The sequence below is a fragment of the Elephas maximus genome, chromosome 20, assembly GCF_024166365.1.
Source record: "Elephas maximus indicus isolate mEleMax1 chromosome 20, mEleMax1 primary haplotype, whole genome shotgun sequence".
Classification (NCBI taxonomy): domain Eukaryota; kingdom Metazoa; phylum Chordata; class Mammalia; order Proboscidea; family Elephantidae; genus Elephas; species Elephas maximus.
In genome coordinates this window covers 18,426,254-18,445,927 of record NC_064838.1, presented here as the reverse complement: position 1 = coordinate 18,445,927, position 19,674 = coordinate 18,426,254, and the positions used below count along the sequence as shown (strand labels likewise).

At 40.8% G+C, this 19,674-nt stretch overlaps 1 protein-coding gene across 6 annotated transcripts in view; it reads left to right on the top strand.

Moving 5' to 3' along the window:
* Positions 1–19,674, top strand: part of FOXP1 (forkhead box P1) — a 416,711-nt gene that overhangs the window by 148,549 nt on the left and 248,488 nt on the right. For 3 of the 6 annotated variants that reach the window (XM_049862995.1, XM_049862989.1, XM_049862990.1), the window contains exon 3: positions 16,257–16,444. In XM_049862995.1, the coding sequence (XP_049718952.1) occupies positions 16,268–16,444 (177 nt within the window). In that variant the 5' untranslated portion in view covers positions 16,257–16,267. Of the gene's footprint in view, positions 1–5,865; positions 6,645–16,256; positions 16,445–19,674 lie in introns of those variants that run through there. The other 3 variants (XM_049862991.1, XM_049862993.1, XM_049862994.1) reach the window with 2 other exon arrangements.

The following is a 19,674-nucleotide window of genomic DNA, read 5'->3' as shown; positions in this document are numbered from 1 at the left end:
GTCCAGTGGCTGGTCCCTTTCCACCACATCAGGGCCCCCCAAACTTTAATTTGAATCACCTGGAAATCCTATTAAAATGCAGATTCTCATTCAGTAGGTCTGAAGCTAGCCAGAGAATTTTCATTTCCAACAAGCTCCCAGGTGGTGGTGCCCATACTGCTGTCCACAGGAACACTCATTGTATGGGCAGGTACTGTGCCATGGTTGTGGTGTAGAGAGTGATAACTTATCTTTTGGAGGTATATGTCATTCTGTCTGGAAAGCCCTTTTCATGAGACAAAGCCCTTGCACCTGTACTTAAGACTGGTCTCCTAAGGAAAGTGCCGTGGAGGTCTACTCTTGGGATAAATACACTAGCCCTTTCCATCAGTTGGTTATCTGTGAGCTATGACCTTGGATGAGTCTTAACTCAGATGCTGATGTTGATAATTAGCCCTTTCATTTCCATTTTACAGATGAAGAAAGTTAAGGCCAATAATTCTAACTCCCTGTTCTAGAGTCCAGATAACAAGTCCCACACTTGACATGAGCTGTTGTCTCTGCTGTAAAGATGTCTAGTACCCCACCCCTCAGAAGTATCATGGAAATGCCAAGGAGGAACTCTGCACCCTTTAAAGTTTCTTTGGGTGCTTATCTGATGAATGAAAGCTGTTGAGAATCCCAAGGTCAACGGACAACAGATGGTCCCACCATTAACTCTATAGCCATTCAGTGGCTTCAACACCCAGGGTGTGAAGGGAAGCCACCATCAGACAACCCCACCATCAGTGCCATTCTACCTGTTCTGGGCATCTCGAGCTCTGCCCTCATTGTTGGCGTGTCTGTGACAGTGTGCTAATGTAGCTTGATAAAATGAACTTCCATCTCTTCTTTAGATATTCTTCCTGGCTCAACATTCCCCTGCCTACCCCCAGCTCTTGAGAAACAGGTACAGAGTGGGAGGGTCCAAGGTCTAGGTGCTTACCTTGAACGCTGGACACCACATGGGAGAGTTTATCACTGTGAGGAGGGGCCCCTCAGTCAGGGCTGTGATTACTTATCACTGAACAGTCAGTCCCAGCACACCTGTACTCTACCACCAGCCTCTGGCTTTGAATTCAACCCTTGCTAACTGTAGGGCAACAACCGGGTTCTTGACGTTTAGGCTAAGTGATTCTTTGTTCTCCCCAGCCATTCATACCAGATCTACTTATAATCTTTGTGGTTGAATGGAGCTTGTCCTTCATTCATCATGTAACATCATGTTACCATTTTGTGTGTGTGTGTATGTGTGCAAGATTTCAAAATATGCATCTATACGTGTTCTAGTTGTATGGTAGTAAGAATTGAAGGAGTGCTTTAAAAAGGATTTATTTTATCTGTATGTTTTGAAAAACTCAGATACTCCTTCCTTTGTGGTATTCAGCTGTGCTGAATGGTCATGAAGGGTGGTTTAATGAGACGAGGATTTATGAGGGAAGGGCATCATTATGCTATAGAAATCATACTGAAAGTAAATTGGCAGATACCTGTAGTTTGTCTTGAAGTCACTTGCTGAAGAGCTTGCCTTAGTTCTCTTCACATGGACAGACAAGGCACAGGAATTATCGATGATGAGTGAGGCATATATTGCTGATGGAAATTTCTGAAAGTGCATATGTTTTTACGTCTTTTCTACCTTTTCACATTAGTTTTTCTTTCATTTTTATTTGTTTGGGAGTATTATATTAGTCTTAATCTGTGTAAACTATATGCCTGTGCCTTTAGGTTAATCAATTCCCCAAAGGTCATGATTTGAGTATACAGATATGGGAAGCTACAAATACACAAGACAGCTTATAGTTCACTTTTGTTTTATATACACACACATATAAATTATTCTCACTTTGTAACACCTTAGCATCATGGTCGTTGTTTGTATCAAAAATACTATGTTTTATGAAGTGATATAATCTATGAAGCACTTTCCATTATGTAGACACTGTGTCTTTAAATTATAGCAATTTCTTAAGATTTTAAAGCAAAATGAGCTCTTAAAAGTGTGATTAATAGCAGGGAATGAGGCTAATGCTGGGTCATCAGTGGCACTCCATTACAAAAAAGGTTGGACTAATAAAAGCATCCATCTTTTTGACCAGTAAAGCGTTTGGATGATACGCTTATAGTTTTTATCATAGTTAGTTGATACTGAAGAAACTCTGAACTTGCATTGTGGAAAGGCAGCTCTGCTTAAGTGTGGGTGAGGCACCATTTCTTAGATGGCGTGAGAAAAGGCAGACCTGGGAGGCTTGTCTTAGGAATTGATTTTAGGGTGTCTTCTACATGCTTTCAGTTTGGGGGCAAGAACAGGGAATCTGGCTTCTTGGTTGATTATGTCTTTAGCAGAGTAAGTAGTGTGCATACAGTAAGCCCTCAGTAAATGCTTTGTGAATTACAGTGTTAGGAATCCCATGCTTAGAAGCTAAGGACATAGCCTGGATCCTCACGTGGGCCCTTATGTCTCCTCTAGCTCAGTTCCCTGGTGTGTAAGCCACTTACCACTCAGTGGACTGGTGAGTTGGGAGAGAATTTTTAGGTGGTTCATAAATCATTCACCAGTTCTGATGATTGTGATTCGAAGTTGAAGCAATTCCATTTTCAGCTCTGTTTTAATCCTTCTGATAAAGCCAAGGAGAAAGTCTCAGTTTGGTGCTAGCATGTCTTTAATCTCTCTCCACCAGTTGTAAGCTCATTATTTAACAAAGAAAGAACATGGCTTCTGCTCAGAGCATCTGAGGACAGCAGGATCTACGTGGAATTTAATAACATTGGATGAGTTTTACTACATTTATTTTACAGTCTTTTGTTTCTACAAAGGTTTACATATTGCTTTTCCATTTGAAGAAGCGATAGAAAGTTTCCTTCTGAAAATAGATTTGTTTATCACACGTGAGTTGATTTAAAAAATAATCATGTAGGTGTAGACAGAGATGGTAGAAACAATGAAGGTAGAAGGGATGATTGAGGTTTGGGAAACTGGCTCAGGTGTCCACTCAGACAACATGACTTCTCTTAGAATGTCAGAATTTGTAAGCTTTTCGTCCCAGAGAGGAGTTATGAAAAGGGCAGATGGGTGTTTTTTAATCTTGAGCCTCCCCACAGCGTCCTTGGGGCTATTTTGAGTTTTTAAAATAGTTTATCAAGCAGGTTATATAAAAGACCCCTTAATAGAGGTACTTTTTATTTATTTAACTTTTGTAAATAAAGTTTCCAAAACTTGGGGGTCTGTGGAGAACAAATAGGTCCCTCGGTGGTGTCCAAGGTTTGCACTCCTCTGTTAACCTAAAGGTTGACTGTGAACCTACCCAGCAGCACCGTGGAAGAAGGGTCTGGCAGTCTGCTTCCATTAAGATTGCAACCAAGAAAATCCAGTTCTACTCTGTACCACATGGGGTCACCATGTCTCATAATCAATTTAATGGCAGCAGGGTTTTCTTTGTTTGTTTGTTTGTTTTTTGGTGGGGAACAAAATAAGTAAATTAGGCACATGAAAGTAAAAATGAAGGAGGATTAGAACATGTTTACCACCACTACTGGGGAAGAAGAATGAAGGCAATTATTCATCCTACTCATGGTAACCCATCTATGCAGTCATTTGCAAATACAAAGGAGTTCACACAGGTAATGATTAGGCACTGTGGTTGAGCTTGGCTTTAAAAACTCCAAGACACAATTATTGGCCTTTATCAAGAGATATGGTTCCAACTCTTTGGATTATCATTTAGAATTGTAAACTGTGTTTATAATTTTTTACGGTAAGTCTGGTTCATCCAGACTTCAGGAAAAGAAAATAAAAACAAAGATTAGGAGAACTCCTGGCAAGAAGTGAGTAATGGGCGTTGTCCCATGAGACAGGGAGTGAGGATGACAGGGTATACAGTATCCAGCTTCTATTTCATTTTTCTTTCTTGAGTTGCACTGGGACATTGGGTAAAGCACTTGCTTTTCTTTGCCTCCTAGTCATCCTGACCACATACATACAGTAGTAAGCATGGGATTTTAGAACGTTCTGTTCTCATAGCATTTGAGGAAGAGGCTATGTGGTGGTTGTTCCAGCAGCCAAACTTGCATCATCATTAGAGTTGAACAAGGCTGGCTTCTCTAGGGCAGTAGAAGGGCTCGAGCCCCAGAATGCTTTCTAGGGCAGGGAAGGGAGAGTACCTGTACCCCTTCACTTTGTCCATAGGTGCTGACAGGTCCAGGAGCCTGAAAAAGTTCCTCTTTACAGTGCACTGAACACTTAGTGAAAATTTCTCCCCCAGACATTGTGGAGGCCTTCAGGGCCACATTGATGGGGGAAAGGAGTCTGTAGCCAGAGAGAGACTTGGGAAATAAACCACAGCACAACAAAACAAAAACACAAAAGAAAATGCTGTAGTTACTTTGTGGCTTTAGGGTTGCAGAACAAGGATAGAAAATTAAAGCCGGAGAGGGAACACCAGCAGCTAGAAAAGATGGAGAAGTTTACAGTGGAACTTGGGTGGGGCTGGGGTGGGGGTGGGGCCAATAAGATCTTTTATTACCCTTTATAGACATAGGTGAAAATTCCAATAATCGGATTGTTACTAACGCAATTTGCCAGACCCCTCCAAGGTATATTTTTTTTCCTTTTCATTTTCAGATTGTAATTTGGTTACCCAGCAGATAAAGTATTACTGTACTTTGTACTAAAATAATGCCGAATTCAAAAATAATAATAATTAAATGATTACAAGTGTAAAACATAAATTACGGACTGTTTTTCAGTATGTTTTGCTTATTAAATTTTAAGTAATGGAGAAACGTTATTCACACGTTATCAAAATTAAATAGTTTAATAAAGTATCTGTAAGATAGACTCAAACTAAAGCTTTCATTGCAAATTCTATCCTTAAGTATAGTATCTCTGATAAAACATGATAACTTTCTTTAAGCTGTTTTCCATGTTACTACACATGAAGCGAATTTTTAAAGATAAAACATTTTGTTCTTAGCGCATTTTAAAACTCATTGAACTTCTTTTTTGTTCTTGGCTTTGAAACCCAAAAACCAAACCATTGCTGTCAGGTCGATTCTGACTCATAGTGACCCTATAGGGACCCTACAGGACAGAGTAGAACTGCCCCCGTAGAGTTTCCAGGGAGCACCTGGTGGATTCAAACTGCCGACCTTTTGGTTAGCAGCCGTAGCTCTTAACCACTATGCCATCAGAGTTTCCTTTTGGCTTTGAAGACCTAAAATTTGTCTGATAAGCTCATAAAATGAACTGAGCAGTTACACATATCATCAACCGGGTCATGTATTTGTTTTTTAAAAAGCAAATTTATAACCTGATGTAATTTGCTTTTCACAGAGTGGTTGTGGTTGCTACAAATCATGTATTTGTGGGCCCAGTGGGCTTAAAGGTATCTTGAAATAGAAGCCTGGCACAGGGAGAAAGGAACGTCAGCATTTTCCTTCTAGATAAAACCCACAAGATCAGACTCCGTGCTTGACCCATATATTTCATTGATGAAGGAAGAGGAGCCCAGGAAATGAAGGCAGAGTTACTCAAGCGTGGACATATTACAACCTTTTAAAGCTGTGTTCAAACCCAGCCTTTAGTAGTTTAAGCCATGAGGCCACTTGATTTTTTATCTGCCAGACGGGAAATAAAAGGGTGTTGTCTATATGCCTCATATGGGGGTGACCTCTTTTTTTTTTTTTTCTTTTTCTCATAGGGGGCCATGTGTTTTTTTTTTTTTTAATTATTATTTCTAAGTAATGTCACCAACAAAGAGTTAACTGGATTTCGCTTCATCTGCTCTGGCTTACATGATGACGAGTAATGCGAGGTTGGTAACAGCAAATTGTTGTTTATAAGCAAACATGGCATTGTGCAAACAAGCCGGCTTGGTCTCCAACTGGTGTGATTTCATGGTGGTCAGCAGCTGATCTATGTAACATACAACCTTTCTGCCGCTCTAAATGTCAGAAGAATGACTGTTTGTTTATCTTGCCTTCTTCCCAGCTGTTTACTCTGCAATGCATTTGCCTCGACCTTGATTCCCAAAGAGTGGCCCCTTTCTCTTCGCCAGTTCTGTTTACGTTAGTCCTGCCCCTGGTGTCACCTATGAAATCTGTTGATTATTCCACCTGGTTAATGTTAAATTGCTCTTGTAAGATGGTGTGTTTGTTCATAAACACAAATGCTGGGCCCCTTGTTTACTGTACCCATGGCAGCAATCCTCATTAAACAAATACTGCTTTGTTTGCGGGTGTGAGCAGCAGTTTATCCTGTGAGGTCTGTTTAAAAAAAAAAAAAAAGAAAGAAACTTAAATGCTAGAATTTTGATAAAGGAAGAAAAAGGGGAACTTGTCCCTGGAATGTGGTTGAAACAGACTTAGGTTTGCTTTTCTTATCTTTTGCTTGGATGAAGGGGCTGGAGAGATTAGCAAGTTGTTTGGTTTTTCTAAGAGATTTTCTTAGTGTAAAGATATCTATGCAGTTGTTTGCTTTTTTCAGAAGGGAGAGAGCTCTCCTGAAATGCCACTAGCTCAGTAATAGTACATCAGATGGCTAGAAAATTCTTTGTGGAACAAACAAGGACTTAGAAGGTCTAAGAGAAAAAGTCTAGTGCTATGAACAAGGCAATCACCACTGAAAGGTACAATCCTTGGGTTTTGTACTATTGTATGTGTATTGTATGTTGTGTGGGTTAGATATGATCCTATTTGATGCATGTATTCTCTGTCCAGTTTGAAAGGGGGGGTTAACTTATATTTTAATGTGTTCTAAAGAAATCCTATGTGATATAATTGGAGACATTTTATCTGGGAGAAAACCGTACAATTAATATGTATAATGTGTTTTTCAAAGTCAGTGTTTTTGCCCTTATCTGCTACTCTTCTCATTTGAAAATGAGTTTTTGCTTTGTATCACTTGTAGTGAAGTAAAGTAGGCGTTGCGTCTCTGTTCAGCTTGGTGTGTGTGAATTTTGTTCCTAGGACACTGGAAGCCATATTAGATAAGACCTCAACACTAGCCTGTCCGTTGTCATGTTTTGAAAACAGCAGAGGAAAAAAAAACTCAACTCACATCATCTTTGTTTTTTTTAAATTATTGTTTGTTGCTGTTTCTGAATTTGCCTTGTGTTTCAATACTAGGCAGAGCCTGCTGGCATTTGCTGTAAATTAAGTTATGAGGATACCACACAAACTGGAGTGAGGGTGGGAGCCCTGAGGGTCATGACCTTGGGAGTCAGATGGTGGTCTCTTGTATCAGAGAAGGTCTGTTAATCTCTCTGTCTGAATGACTTTCGGGGGGCGGAGGGGGGGAGTACATCTGTGTATATTGAAGTTTTTGAAGGATAAAATTAAATAATTGTCCCTTTCACACAACTGAGCAAGGCAAGCAACAGAATTCTGAGGGCCTGCATTCACTGGGTTGCCATGATGCTATAACATTGTTCGTTTTGGCCACTAGAGTGATTCAGGGCTGGAGGTGAAGTGGGAGATGGATGAAGTGTGGCATCTGACACGCCAGTCGTTAATTGATATTATGAACCTGGCCCCGTATATATTAAACTAGATAAAATAAGGAAATTAAAAAAAAAAAAAAAATTCTGAACTGATTGTTGGTCACTGTATTCCACCGGCCTGCTTGAGAGAGTTTGGCTGTTTGAATGTTCAAATGATTAAAGTTCGGCAGGCTTTGTTAGTTCTCAAACTTGAAATCTATTTTGTTCTGTAAAAATGCGTTTTAATTAAGCTCCCCAGAACACCTGGCTGCGTCATGCCCTGAGCTTCAGAAGGCTTCCTTGAAGCAAAGCAAACAGCCTAGCACTGGATTGGCAAAGCTCCTTTTCCGTCTCTATTTAATTATTTGAGCTTGTCTGGATTAATATGTGAGGGAGTTGGGTATAGGCTTTCCTTTGTAGTACTGTTTCCTAGAGCAGCTTCTTTCTGACTTCCATAGTTTGCCCACAGTTGCTATGATTACGCCACCTAAACTCTTGTCTAACTGGGAGAAAGGGGATAAAAGAGCAATAGTAGCCCAAAACCTAAAAATATAAATTTAGACGTCTGTAACCGTCGGAGATGGAGGACTGGTTATCTGCACTCATTGGTGTCTTACAAAGATTATGGTGTCCATGAAAGTTTGATTAAGACAGATCCTGGGAGTGAGAAATTTACAGTTCCTTTGCACACTATTGCTGCGTTGGGATTGGAATTCAGAAATCGTTTTTTCCTTGGAAATATGAAGTCTCATGTCTCCGGATCGAAAGCCGGATGGAGAAAGGGAAATGATCTTTTTGTTAGGAACGTTATTTTGTTGCTGCCCTGTTCTTCCACCTCTATTCTGAGTCTTGAATTACAGGGAAAATTAAACATCCTGTTGTCTACCTTTTCTAGTCCATCCAGATTGCTCTTATGTATGTTAAAAGCATACCATGGTTTTGATAGGGTTTTTCCTTGGCTGATTATCATCTTCACATTTTCAGCAACTGGGACAAGCCTACTTACCTTAAGGGTTGTAATGATTTAATAGCTTACGTTACTTTCCGAGTTTTCAAACTTCTAAACAGTTGACCATTCCAAAGATATAAAGGAAATAGAGTATATTAAAAATAGAAATAGAAAAGGGGGTGGCTAGTACAAGCCATTTGATGAAGGGGTTGGACTTGGATTTTTTTGGCATTTAGTCATTTGATAAAAATTTTAGCAATTGTGTATTAAATTCCTCTCCTGTGCAAGTTGTGCCTGAAAGTAAAATTCAAGATAAAGGATTTTTTAAAAATTCTTATTGAATGGAAGTGGAGAGGTGGGTGGGAGAAAGATACTGTTTTAAGCTGAATGCTCATTCTCCTGGTTTAATTGATAAGCACGAAGTAGTTTCTCCTTTTTCAGTCCTCCTTTTGAGCTATGGAAACCTGGTGGTATAGCAGTTAAGAGCTACGGCTGCTAACCAAAAGGTTGGCAGTTCGAATCCACCAGGCACTCCTTGGAAACTCTGTGGGGCAGTTCTACTCTGTCCTATAGGGTCACTATGAGTCAGAATAGGAGGCAACTTGATGACAATGGGTTTGGTTTGGTTTGGTTTTGAGCTATAAAGGCAAGAGAGCTATCTTATTACTTTATTGAAAATAAACATAATTTTCCTCGAACTTCTCACCAACTGAAGGTTCCTCGCCTCACTTAGTCCCCATGGCTGTAGATGCTCCCCATGGGCTACCTGCAGTGGAGCCGAGTGTATCCTTGCCTGTTCTCTTTCCTGCCTAGCACCAAGCCCTGCCTTTCTACATTCCAGAGGACAAGGGGAAGTGAGCAGCCCCTTCAGAGAACAGACACCAGCACCTTCTGGAGGCTTCTGCTCCTAGAGCTGTTTCCTTTCACCTCCCCTGGGAGGCCCAGCCAGCCACCTCCATGATACTCTCAACCTCTGCTCTCCCAAGACTTGGGATGACTCCAGTTCTGCCCCAGTCTCCCAGATGGCTAAATAAGTGGTTTGGTTTTGTTTTCCTTTCTTTTATATGCTTTTGATAGTTGCATGGCTTCTGGACATTTTCTTCTTAAGTGCTAAATGAAATTCCAGATTTTTTTTTTTTAGATAGATATAGACATCTACCCTGCACGATAAAGTTGATAATACATAAATCATTTTTAACAACAGGTAATATGCATAATTTATGGTGTTACAGTGCTATCTTTTTGATATTTATGATGGATAATGCTCAGTTTTTGCCCTCATATTACTGCTTTAAATTATACCACAAGAAAATTAATGAGAAAGTAGATTTATGGGTTTCATTTGTTTGTCAATTCGGAAATTAATTGGGTGTTAATTTTAGCCGTCCCTCATCAGACCAGGACTTTAGTATGTGTGCATTATTTTGCATTCATTGTAGCTTACCTCCCATTTACTGTGGGTCAGTAGCTTTGCATGCATTAAAATAGCCCTCCGGCTCATTCTCTTGATTACTTTTTGAACTGCCATGCATTAGAAAATTTACGCCTCTCTGTTATAATTATGAAAATTTGGTATTCGAAGACGGTGCCTTCATAATGCAGTCAGCATACCGACTTCTCTTCCTAAACTTGGCTCTTGGCTAGCCTTTGCATGAAATGGACCCCCGTCACAGGGACATGGGGAAGACACTGGTGTTTGAAGGGTTCATTCGCAGTTTGCAGAAGTCATCTCAGATGAGAAAACATTAATTGGCTGTTGTAACTCTGCTTCTTTTTTTTCCCTTAAAGAATGTGCTTTGAAACACCCATGTGTAGACTTGGACATCATAGAACCAATTGAGGCATCTCCATCACACCATTTCCTCACCTTGCTTTCTTAAGCTCTACTTCCCATTTAAGGAGTTCTGGCGGTGCAGTAGGGCCCTTGTGGCACAGTGGTTAAGAGCTCGACTGGCTGTTAACAAAGAAGGTCGGCAGTTCGAATCCACCAGCCGCTCCTTGAAAAACCTATGGGGGCAGTCCTCCTCTGTCCTGTAGGGTTGCTGTGAGTCAGAATTGACTCGATGGCACCCAGCCACAACAGTGTTCCTTTTGTAATCCCCGCCATCTGCCCTTCGTCTCCCTACTCTCGCCTGCCTTGGTAGCGTTGATGGAAGTAGAATGTGAACAATTGGAAAGCATGTGCCCCATGCTAGGTAATGTTGCAGAACACTCCTGGAAGTCCTTGACTTTTCATCTGGGAGGTTTTCTGTTGCTTGATTCCTTCTCTGCTTTGAATGGGAGTAACACCCGCATGAGGAGTGAGTATTGAGCAGGTTTAGTACGCCAGGCCACCCCATCGTTAGCCTACTAGGGGAATAATCTGTGCCGCTGCACCCACTTAAAACGCCCTTTGTTTGTGTTTCCACGCAAGCCCTTTGCACACTTTAAGGGAACTATTTCATTTGCCAGGACAGACACAGAAATAAATATAGGCTTAATACAGACAAGTTTGCCTTCTTTTTTCCTGAATTGCATAAACACGATTATGGAGAATTTTGAGTCTTAAAGATGCAACATAAGTAATTTAAAAAGTACTTACTCTTAGAACTAAAGCTATCCCCTCTTCCGCCTTCATTCTTTGCCATTCTAAAACTCTACATGGAGCAAGAAAAACAGGGTCTAAAATACTGAAATTCATAGTCTCTCAATTCTTAGACTTCCTTCCTTCCTCCCCTCCTTACCTTCCTTCAAGCTTCTGTTATCTCTTCAAATTGCACGCCATTTGCCTTTCTCTCCTTGCATGTGCATGAACAATGACAAAGAGAATTTTTCCTTTTGGAGGGGAGGGCTGGGGGGAGGGAAGGCTGTATAACCACTCTCATCATTTCCCTAAAAGTGATTTCACCATTAACTTTTCTACTCCTCTCCCCATAGAAGTCGAAACAGATTTTACAAATCTATGTTTAGTTTAATTTACACATCCTCTCATGAACAGCCCAAGTTCTTTTAAGGGCATTTATTCTGCTTCATATAAATAATTGATCAGCCAAGTTAATTTACTTCTGCCTGACTTGGTCAACCTTAATTAACTGCCCTGGAATCAAGACTGAACTTTTTGTTAGCTTAGAATCTTTCACAAGCTTGATAACAAGGGCTTTATTTTCGCTAAATTTTCAGCATCAACACTGTAACCAAGGAAATAATCATAATAATAAAGCCTTGCTTTAATTTGCTATAAATACATTGGCCTGGACATTATGAATTTTCCAGAATACTTTCAGAGAGCAGCTCTGTTGTCAACGACAAAAATAAGCCTGTGAAACTCAGTTCTTCCTCTTTTCTACACGTCCCTCCAGCACCAAAATCGATCTTTTGAAATCGGTAGCTCTGTAACGTTTCCAAGGAAGACAAGAAGCGGGTCATTTTGACTTCCTTAAGCTTTCTGGCATCCACACAATTGTAGCATCATCAGCCTTTGTGGAAGTGTGTTTGATGCATCATGTGTGATTTAAATGGACCCAGCTCATTTGGGGAAGCCATCCAGGAAGCTGGAGGAAGCTTTAGCCTTGTTTTGTGAGAAGGGCTGTTTCAAAGGTGCAGCCATGCTCTCCATGGGCCCTGTCTTCATATTCAGGCACTTTGGATGATTTTGTGACATTTCTCCCCCAGTAGGGAGTCCCAGAGAGAAGAAGGATCATGCAAGCTGAGTATCTGGGGCAAAGCTGCCTCTAAGAAAAGAGAATGTGGTGTTCCGTGATCAGTAGGAAAGACAGATGCCTCTCATAAACATTGACTTCTTTTCCAATTACTCGAATAGTGTAAAACTCAACAGAAAAGGACGCGAATAACTGTTGGCTAATAAGTACGGGGAAACCCTGGTTACGTAGTGGTTAAGTGCTACAGCTGCTACCCTAAGGGTCGGCAGTTCAAATCTGCCAGGTGCTCCTTGGAAACTCTACGGGGCAGTTCCTTTAGGGTCGCTATGAGTCAGAATAGACTCGACAGCACTGGGTTTGGTTTTGGTTGGTAATAAGTACTGACACTTTCATGGTTATATTTTGGATATCTTCTTTTATCCACCTGCCACACTCATTGTTGTCTTTTCTGGGATTCATTTTCTGTTCACTGGCTTATTCATTCACCACCTAGCACAGAGCTTTGCAAATTGGAAATTTTCATTTGCTGAATGGACTAGTTTATGTCTGAATTGGGGAATGGTTATGGATGCATCTCTCCCTTAAAATACTGGGTTTAATTACTATAAAATTAGGGAGACATTACCTGCCTTTTCTCCTTCATAGTCTTGTCGTGAGGTTGAAGAGTACATCAGAGGACTTTGCAGTTTACAAAGCATGATGCAGATATAAAGTCTTATTAAATAGTTGGGAATGCCCTGTACAAAGAAATACTGCCAACCCAGATACTCAGACATTTCCTTAGACCTTGACACTTTTAATTTTTCACATGTGCTTTTTAAAAAGCTGTTTTCTCCTGATTGGTGTAGGAGGTTATGGCAAATTTTAAATTGTCCAACCTACATATTACTGTTGAAAGAAGAGTTTTTTCAGCAATACTCTTCTCTGTTAGCACTTGACTAATTGAGGACATCCTCAGACCAAAATAATCCTTTGTACCATTTTGGTCCCAAAGCTTCCACTCTCACAAACCTGATTCACAACCCAAGCTGCTTGGCTTAATTCCTGCAAAACTTGTACTGGAGGACTTGGCACTCTTTAGAACTGCATGGAGCGAAAACTGGGCCTTCTCACCGGATGGTTATTAGTGTTCTGACTCCATGTATCATGATGGTGTCAAATTCAGAAAACAGAAAAGCAGAGCAGTCTCTTAGACACCTGTTTTTTGGTCTGGCGTCCCCTTGGCACATGGTAGGAAAACAGTGTTCTACCCTGTTCAACCCACAGCTCTACTCAGACAGGACAGTATGATTGGCTAAATATGCCCCAATCTGAGGGCAGGTTTGGAGTTTATGTATGGGCAGATATTTCTGTCTTTGGGGGTTCTGTTCCCTAATATGGACAGACTTACCAGAGGGTACAATTACAGAGTTTTTCTTCCGGCTTGTGGCATATCCTAATAATGAAATGTGTTTCCTTGCTAAGACAACTGTTCCCTTTTGTAAATACCATGCTTTTTCCTGAGCTTCGGTAAACCAGCTGCCACCAAGTTATCTCTGACTCATGGTGACCCCATGTGTGTCAGAGTAGAACGGTGCTCCATGGGGTTTTCATTGGCTGAGTTTTCAGAAACAGATTGCCAAGCACGTCTAGGTGGACATGAACCTCAAGCTATTCGGTTAGCAGCTGAGTGCAGTGCGTTAACTGTTTGCACCAGCCAGGGACTCCTTAGCTTCTGTACAGATGGGCATGTTTGAGGAAGAGAAACTGAAACGCGGGGGGAGGGAAAGGTCCTAGGTGTCACAAATCGATTCCTCCGTTGCTGATGACTAAGGTCCTCACATTGCCACAACTTATTTTGTTGCCTGACTTTTATATTTTAAGAAGATACTAGTTTTTTGGGTTTTTTTTGATGGATTCTTTACTCTGCAGACAGTAAGGCTTTGAATGCAGTTTTAAAGGACTGTAATTACTGGGAAACCTGATTTAAAGAAATAAGAGTAAATCCGCTGTTGCTTCTGAGCGTGTTTCCCACCTGTTAGCAAGAAATGCCGTTCTCAATCCACTTCAGAATTGCATTCACTTAAAAAAAATACATGTCTTCTGGGTTTATGAAATTCGTACTGGAGTTGGATCACACAACACACTGAAAGGATATGAAGAAAGATGTGATTTTTTTTTTTTTTTTTGCTTTTAATTCTTGCATTGGGTTTTTGTACAAATCTGTAGAAAATAGACTGAAGCCAGTTTCCTGCCAAGAGGACAACCTCACCATCTAGAGGCATCCCGAGTGTTTGAGTTTGCCTGCTGTCATGCATATCATGTGATGGGCCCATTCCGGCAGCACGGGTTGCTTTGTGCCTTTCAGTGATTAGAACAAATTTGTGTTAGCGTTCTTCTGCCTTTTATCTGGGATTGAGGTATTTCATGTGGAAGTGTTAATTATTCAGGTGATTCTCAGCTTTGATGTTTGAATTGTAAACTTTCTTTCTGACTGTTGTTGAGTCTCCTAGTTTAGGAACTTGGAGTATGACCCTATCAGTTTCATTTTCTTGCCCCCACTGCTCCAGGATTTTAAGAACACAGGTGTGGTTAAGAGCATTCAGCATTGGACTGAACTGGTTCAAATCCAGATCCCACCATAAAAAAACCAGTTGCCATCTAGTTCATTCTGACTCATAGCGACCCCGTGTGTGTCAGAGTGGAACTCTGCTCCATAGGGTTTTCCGTAGCTGATTTTTCAGATGTAGATCCCCACACCTTTCTTCCGAAGCACCTCTGGGTGGACTCAAACCTCCAACCTTCTGGTTAGCAGCTGAGATTAGCTATGTGATATAGCCTGGGCAAATTAAGTTAACCCACATTGAGTCTTAGTTTTCTTATCTGCAAATTGGGAATAGCAATTGCTGTTAGGATTAAATTAGAGAATATATGTGAGTCACCTGCCGTAGGGCCAGGCACAACATTGGTGATCAATAGATGGTAACAGTTGATATTAGCAATTGATATTGTCTGTTTTTTGTGTAATTAGATACCTTTACCCAGCCTGGGAGAGCTGAACTGGCTCCCAGGGAGAATAGTTTTGTGCCTAAGGAGTGACAAGGAAGAATATGAACGGTATTTACACCTAGGCCGTATTCTCTAGCTACTCATTTTGCACTATAAATTTTTTTTCTATTAGAAGTTCAGTATTTCCAAGTTCAGACCTTTTCTTGGGTCTCCCTAGGCAAGGTATTTATCCAGAATAAATACAAGAAGGCATAGCTCTCTCAGGCCTTAAACCAAACTAAAAACCTATTGCTGTCAAGTTGATTCCAACTCATAGCGACTCTATAGGACAGAGTAGAACTGTCCCATAGGGCTTCCAAGGCTGTGGGAGCAGACTGACACATCTTTCTCCCGTGGAGCGGCTGGATGGGTTCAAACTGCCAACCTTTCAGTTATCAGCCGAGTGCTTAAGCACCACACCACCAGGGCTCCTTAAACCAAACTACAGACCAGTAATCGAGCATGAGAAACACCTAACTTTTGAATAGGATTTCTCAGGACAATTTTAACTCCAGGAGAAAGACGAGGGTCTGAATTTATTTAGCTTTGGAAAAGTGGGGACTTGTGATGTTTTTTCCTCTAAAAGTGGCCTATCTTACTGAAATGGCCAGTTTTGAAGAGCTTAAGTACCTAAACAATTCCAAGGTGTGTGACTGAGGTTTTTTGGCCTGAATCACCACAGGGGGCCTCCTGGCAATGTGTGTCATCTCCTGATAGATTGAAATTGGGGAGTATTTCTCCAAGAGTATGACACCTCCATATAACACCTGCACATATTAAAAATATGATGTTATAGCTAATATGCACTGTAGGCTGACTCATTTTTTTCAAGCAGAACATCCAGGTATAATCAGGGAAATTTCATCCTAAATTCCAGGTATACCTGGAAATATTTCTGTTTTCAAAGGGGACAAAGATAGTTCAAGCAATACTACTGAAACTTGCATTTGGACCGACAGTCCCATACTCATAAACTCGGAGACTGGACCACAAACCAGGGATAAATTGAGTGAAAGGAAATGACAACTGTTTACAGTTTTTGGCAACATTTAAAACAGGGCGCTTCTCCTTATGTACAACAACTGTTTTAACAGCTGCTTTTTTCTCCTCCCCCCGCCCCCCCCCCCCCGAAAATTCTTCTATCAGGGTTTTGAGTCATGATGCAAGAATCTGGGACTGAGACAAAAAGTAACGGTTCAGCCCTTCAAAATGGGTCGAGCAGCGGCAATCACTTGCTAGAGTGCGGCAGCCTTCGCGAGGGGCGGTCCAACGGGGAGGCACCGCCTGTGGACGTCGGGGCAGCGGATCTCGCCCACATCCAGCAGCAGCAGCAGGTACTGTGCTTTGGAGTGGAGGGGTGTGGAGCGTGGTGGGTGAACATGTTATCCGTATAACGCTTAACTGCTTTGAATGTTTTATTCTTGTCTGTCTGTTTGACTGTACGCAACATCTTTTAACACCTCTAGGGTTTTTTTAGGGTTTGAGTAAGGAGCCGTGGTGGCACAATGGTTAAGTGCCTGGCTGCTAACTGAAAGGTTAAAGGTTCGAACCCACTCAGCAGTTTTGCAGAAAGACCTGGTAATCTGCTCTCATAAAGATTACAGTCTAGAAAACCCTATGGGGCTGTTCTGCTCTGTCATATAGAGTCACTATGAGTTGAAATCGTAACAGCAGCAGGGCTTGAGTGACTGTCTTAAGAGATGATATTCAAGCCCTCACAGTTCCATGCAGAAGTCTTCAAATCCCCCTTGTGGAGGGCAGTTCTGAGAAACACAGGAGGGACCAAGATTTGGGTGTTCCCCTGGCCACCTGCAGCCCCGGTATGTCAGCCAAACATTTTAACTGTTTTGAAGAAAATTAATCTTTGGAGAAGTAGTTCCCAATGCTTTGATTAAAATAAACAAAAACATGAGCTTAAGTCTTATGGAGAAGGAAACAAAACAAAGGGTAAGAGAGAGAAAAGAGTAGGTGAATAAGGAGAGTAGACACAAATAGAGGCAGAACTGGGCAACTAAGAGAGAAGACATCAGTAACACAGGCCTTAGTGCTGGAAATTTCTTCCCACTGCCTGTAGGAATTTAGCAATATGGGGCACTTACATATGTTTCTTGTATCGATGTGGCAATTGGTATGTGGATAAATACCATTAATGTTTTAAATTCTGTTTTATTGATGGCCATGAAAAAAGTATATAGGCTGGGGCATCCTCATTCCTCTGCCACTGAGACAGTTCCGACTCATAGCGAACCTATAGGTCAGAGTAGAGCTGCCCCATAGGGTTTCTAAGGCTGTAGTCTTTATGGAAGCAGACTGCCACATCCTTCTGGTGAGTCCAAACCACCGACCTTTCGGTTAGCAGCTGAGCACTTAAGCACTGCACCACTAGGGCATCTCATTGTAAATAGGTACCTTTAGTGACTGGTCAAATAGCTTCCCATGGTAAAAGTGACCCAGGACATGGTGTTGTGTTGCCAGAGTGTTGTTGAAAATTCCAACAAATTAACAGCCTTTTCTGGAAGACAGACCTTGTTTTACCAAGCTCTTTTGGAATGAAGAAATACTAGTTTGTATTAATGATAATGAGTGGTTTTTGTTTCTTTTTCATCCTCGATTCGTTTATTCAATATGTAGTTTTGGTGCTTCTTGGGGGAAAAAAAAAGAATGGTGTATCTTTGGGCCTTTTTGAAAGATACAGACTTTGAAAGATACAGAGGGGAGAGGAGGAGAGAAAGCAAACCTTTTGTCAAACAAGTTTCTTGGAATCTATCATATAAGCTAAGAGAATCCCTTTTAATATCAGGAATGGAGCCTTTGACGGGCTCGAAAGGACGTTTTATTTTTTTCCTTGTTTAGAGTTTTAAAAAATACAGCTGTGGGAGCCAGAACTTGACAGGATTGCGTTGTCTTTCCAGGTCTCACAAGTTTTCCACCTTTGACAGGGTGCAGTCTTACCATGTTTGTATCTCTCCTTTTAGTGAAAAATATTTGAGTTTTCCTTCTCTGACAGGTTGCTCCCTCACACAGGTTCTAGCTTTCACAGGCTTTGTTGTACGAGGAATCATTAGATGGTTAGTCCATTAGAAGTTACCAGACCCAACATGAGATTATGGAACCTGTAGGGGGAATACAGAACAGAAAGAAAGGGAAACTAATAGAGAAGTCAAGGTTTTAATTTGAGGAAGTCCCTTTAAGTGACTTGACCCCTCTTTCATTGTCAGGCCAAACCCATTCATGCCCAACACCTTGGACGTTAGCTGGAATTTAGGATGTGTGTTGTTCATAAACTTTGTACATTTAAATTAGTGCAAATAGCAAATTCTCACCAGTGAGGTTGTTATTGAAACCCAGCAATAAATGAAAGAAGGTTATTCATGAATTCCTGCTAACATATGTCCCTGTGCTATTTATGGCTGTATTGAGAAGAAATAGTTGATATTTTGGAATGCCATTTTCTATGCCTTTAACAGACAGAAGCCACCATCTACTGTTCCGTTAAAGAGCAGTTGAGGTGGGGCTGTTGAGTAATAGGGTATGAACCTCACGTAATTAGAACTTAAAAAAACCAAACCCAGTGCCATCGAGTCAATTCCGACTCATACGCTACATTAATTAAGTAAATGGGAAATTAACTTCTTCTGAATTTTATTTGGAGAACTGAAAATCATTCAACATCTTAAAATAGGAAGCCAACCAACAGCGTGACGTATATACCATCAAAACACACACAGCAACAACGAAGTGACAGCACAGAGGAAAGTTAAAAGCCTGTTTCACGACCATCTTCCTTAAGAAGTATCAGTAGCAAAATTAATTGATGACATTTTTTCTTTTTACATTAGCTGGAACCACTTTGCAAAATTTGCTGTTACAGGTTATTGATATGAAGGTCAAGAAACTGAGTTTCATTGTACTTTGAAACTTTTTAAAAAATATTTTTATAACAATTTTATTTGTATTTGTCATGATATATGTTCGGGGAAAAAAAGAAAGCAGTTGGGTCTATAATTGTGGCTAAAACCCTGCTTATTGTGGTTGGCAGGCTTTGTAGGCCTTTTAAAGTAAAATGTTCACAGCTGTTTGACTCCCCTAAGTATATGATGAGGCTCTTAACAGGTTGATGGAAGAAAGGAGAATCTGGAGATGAAATGAGACAAACTACAGGTTCAAAAAAGTTTCAAGAGAAAGTCATTAGAATTTTCTTCCAGACTGAAAACTGCTACAATTAAACACTTCAGAGAAATGTGAGCATAAATGCGTTGGACTTTGGTTGTTTTCGTCATTTTTTATTCTACAGGTTTTTACTTGAAGTGAGAAAATCACAGCCATGCTGAATTCATTACTGCGGTAGTCACACAAAACCACGGATAAAATTTCAATAACTGCAGGCCACAGTTGAGTAAACAGTTGCACTGAAATTTAATTCCTGTTGACTTTTCCCCCATTCCTCGCCAGGGGCACATTCTGATTCCCTAGTACAGAGACAACAGGGGTTTCTGCTTTGATTAATGTAGGACAGTGGAAGAGAATTAGAACTGTAAAATATGTTAGAAGTCCGTGCAACACA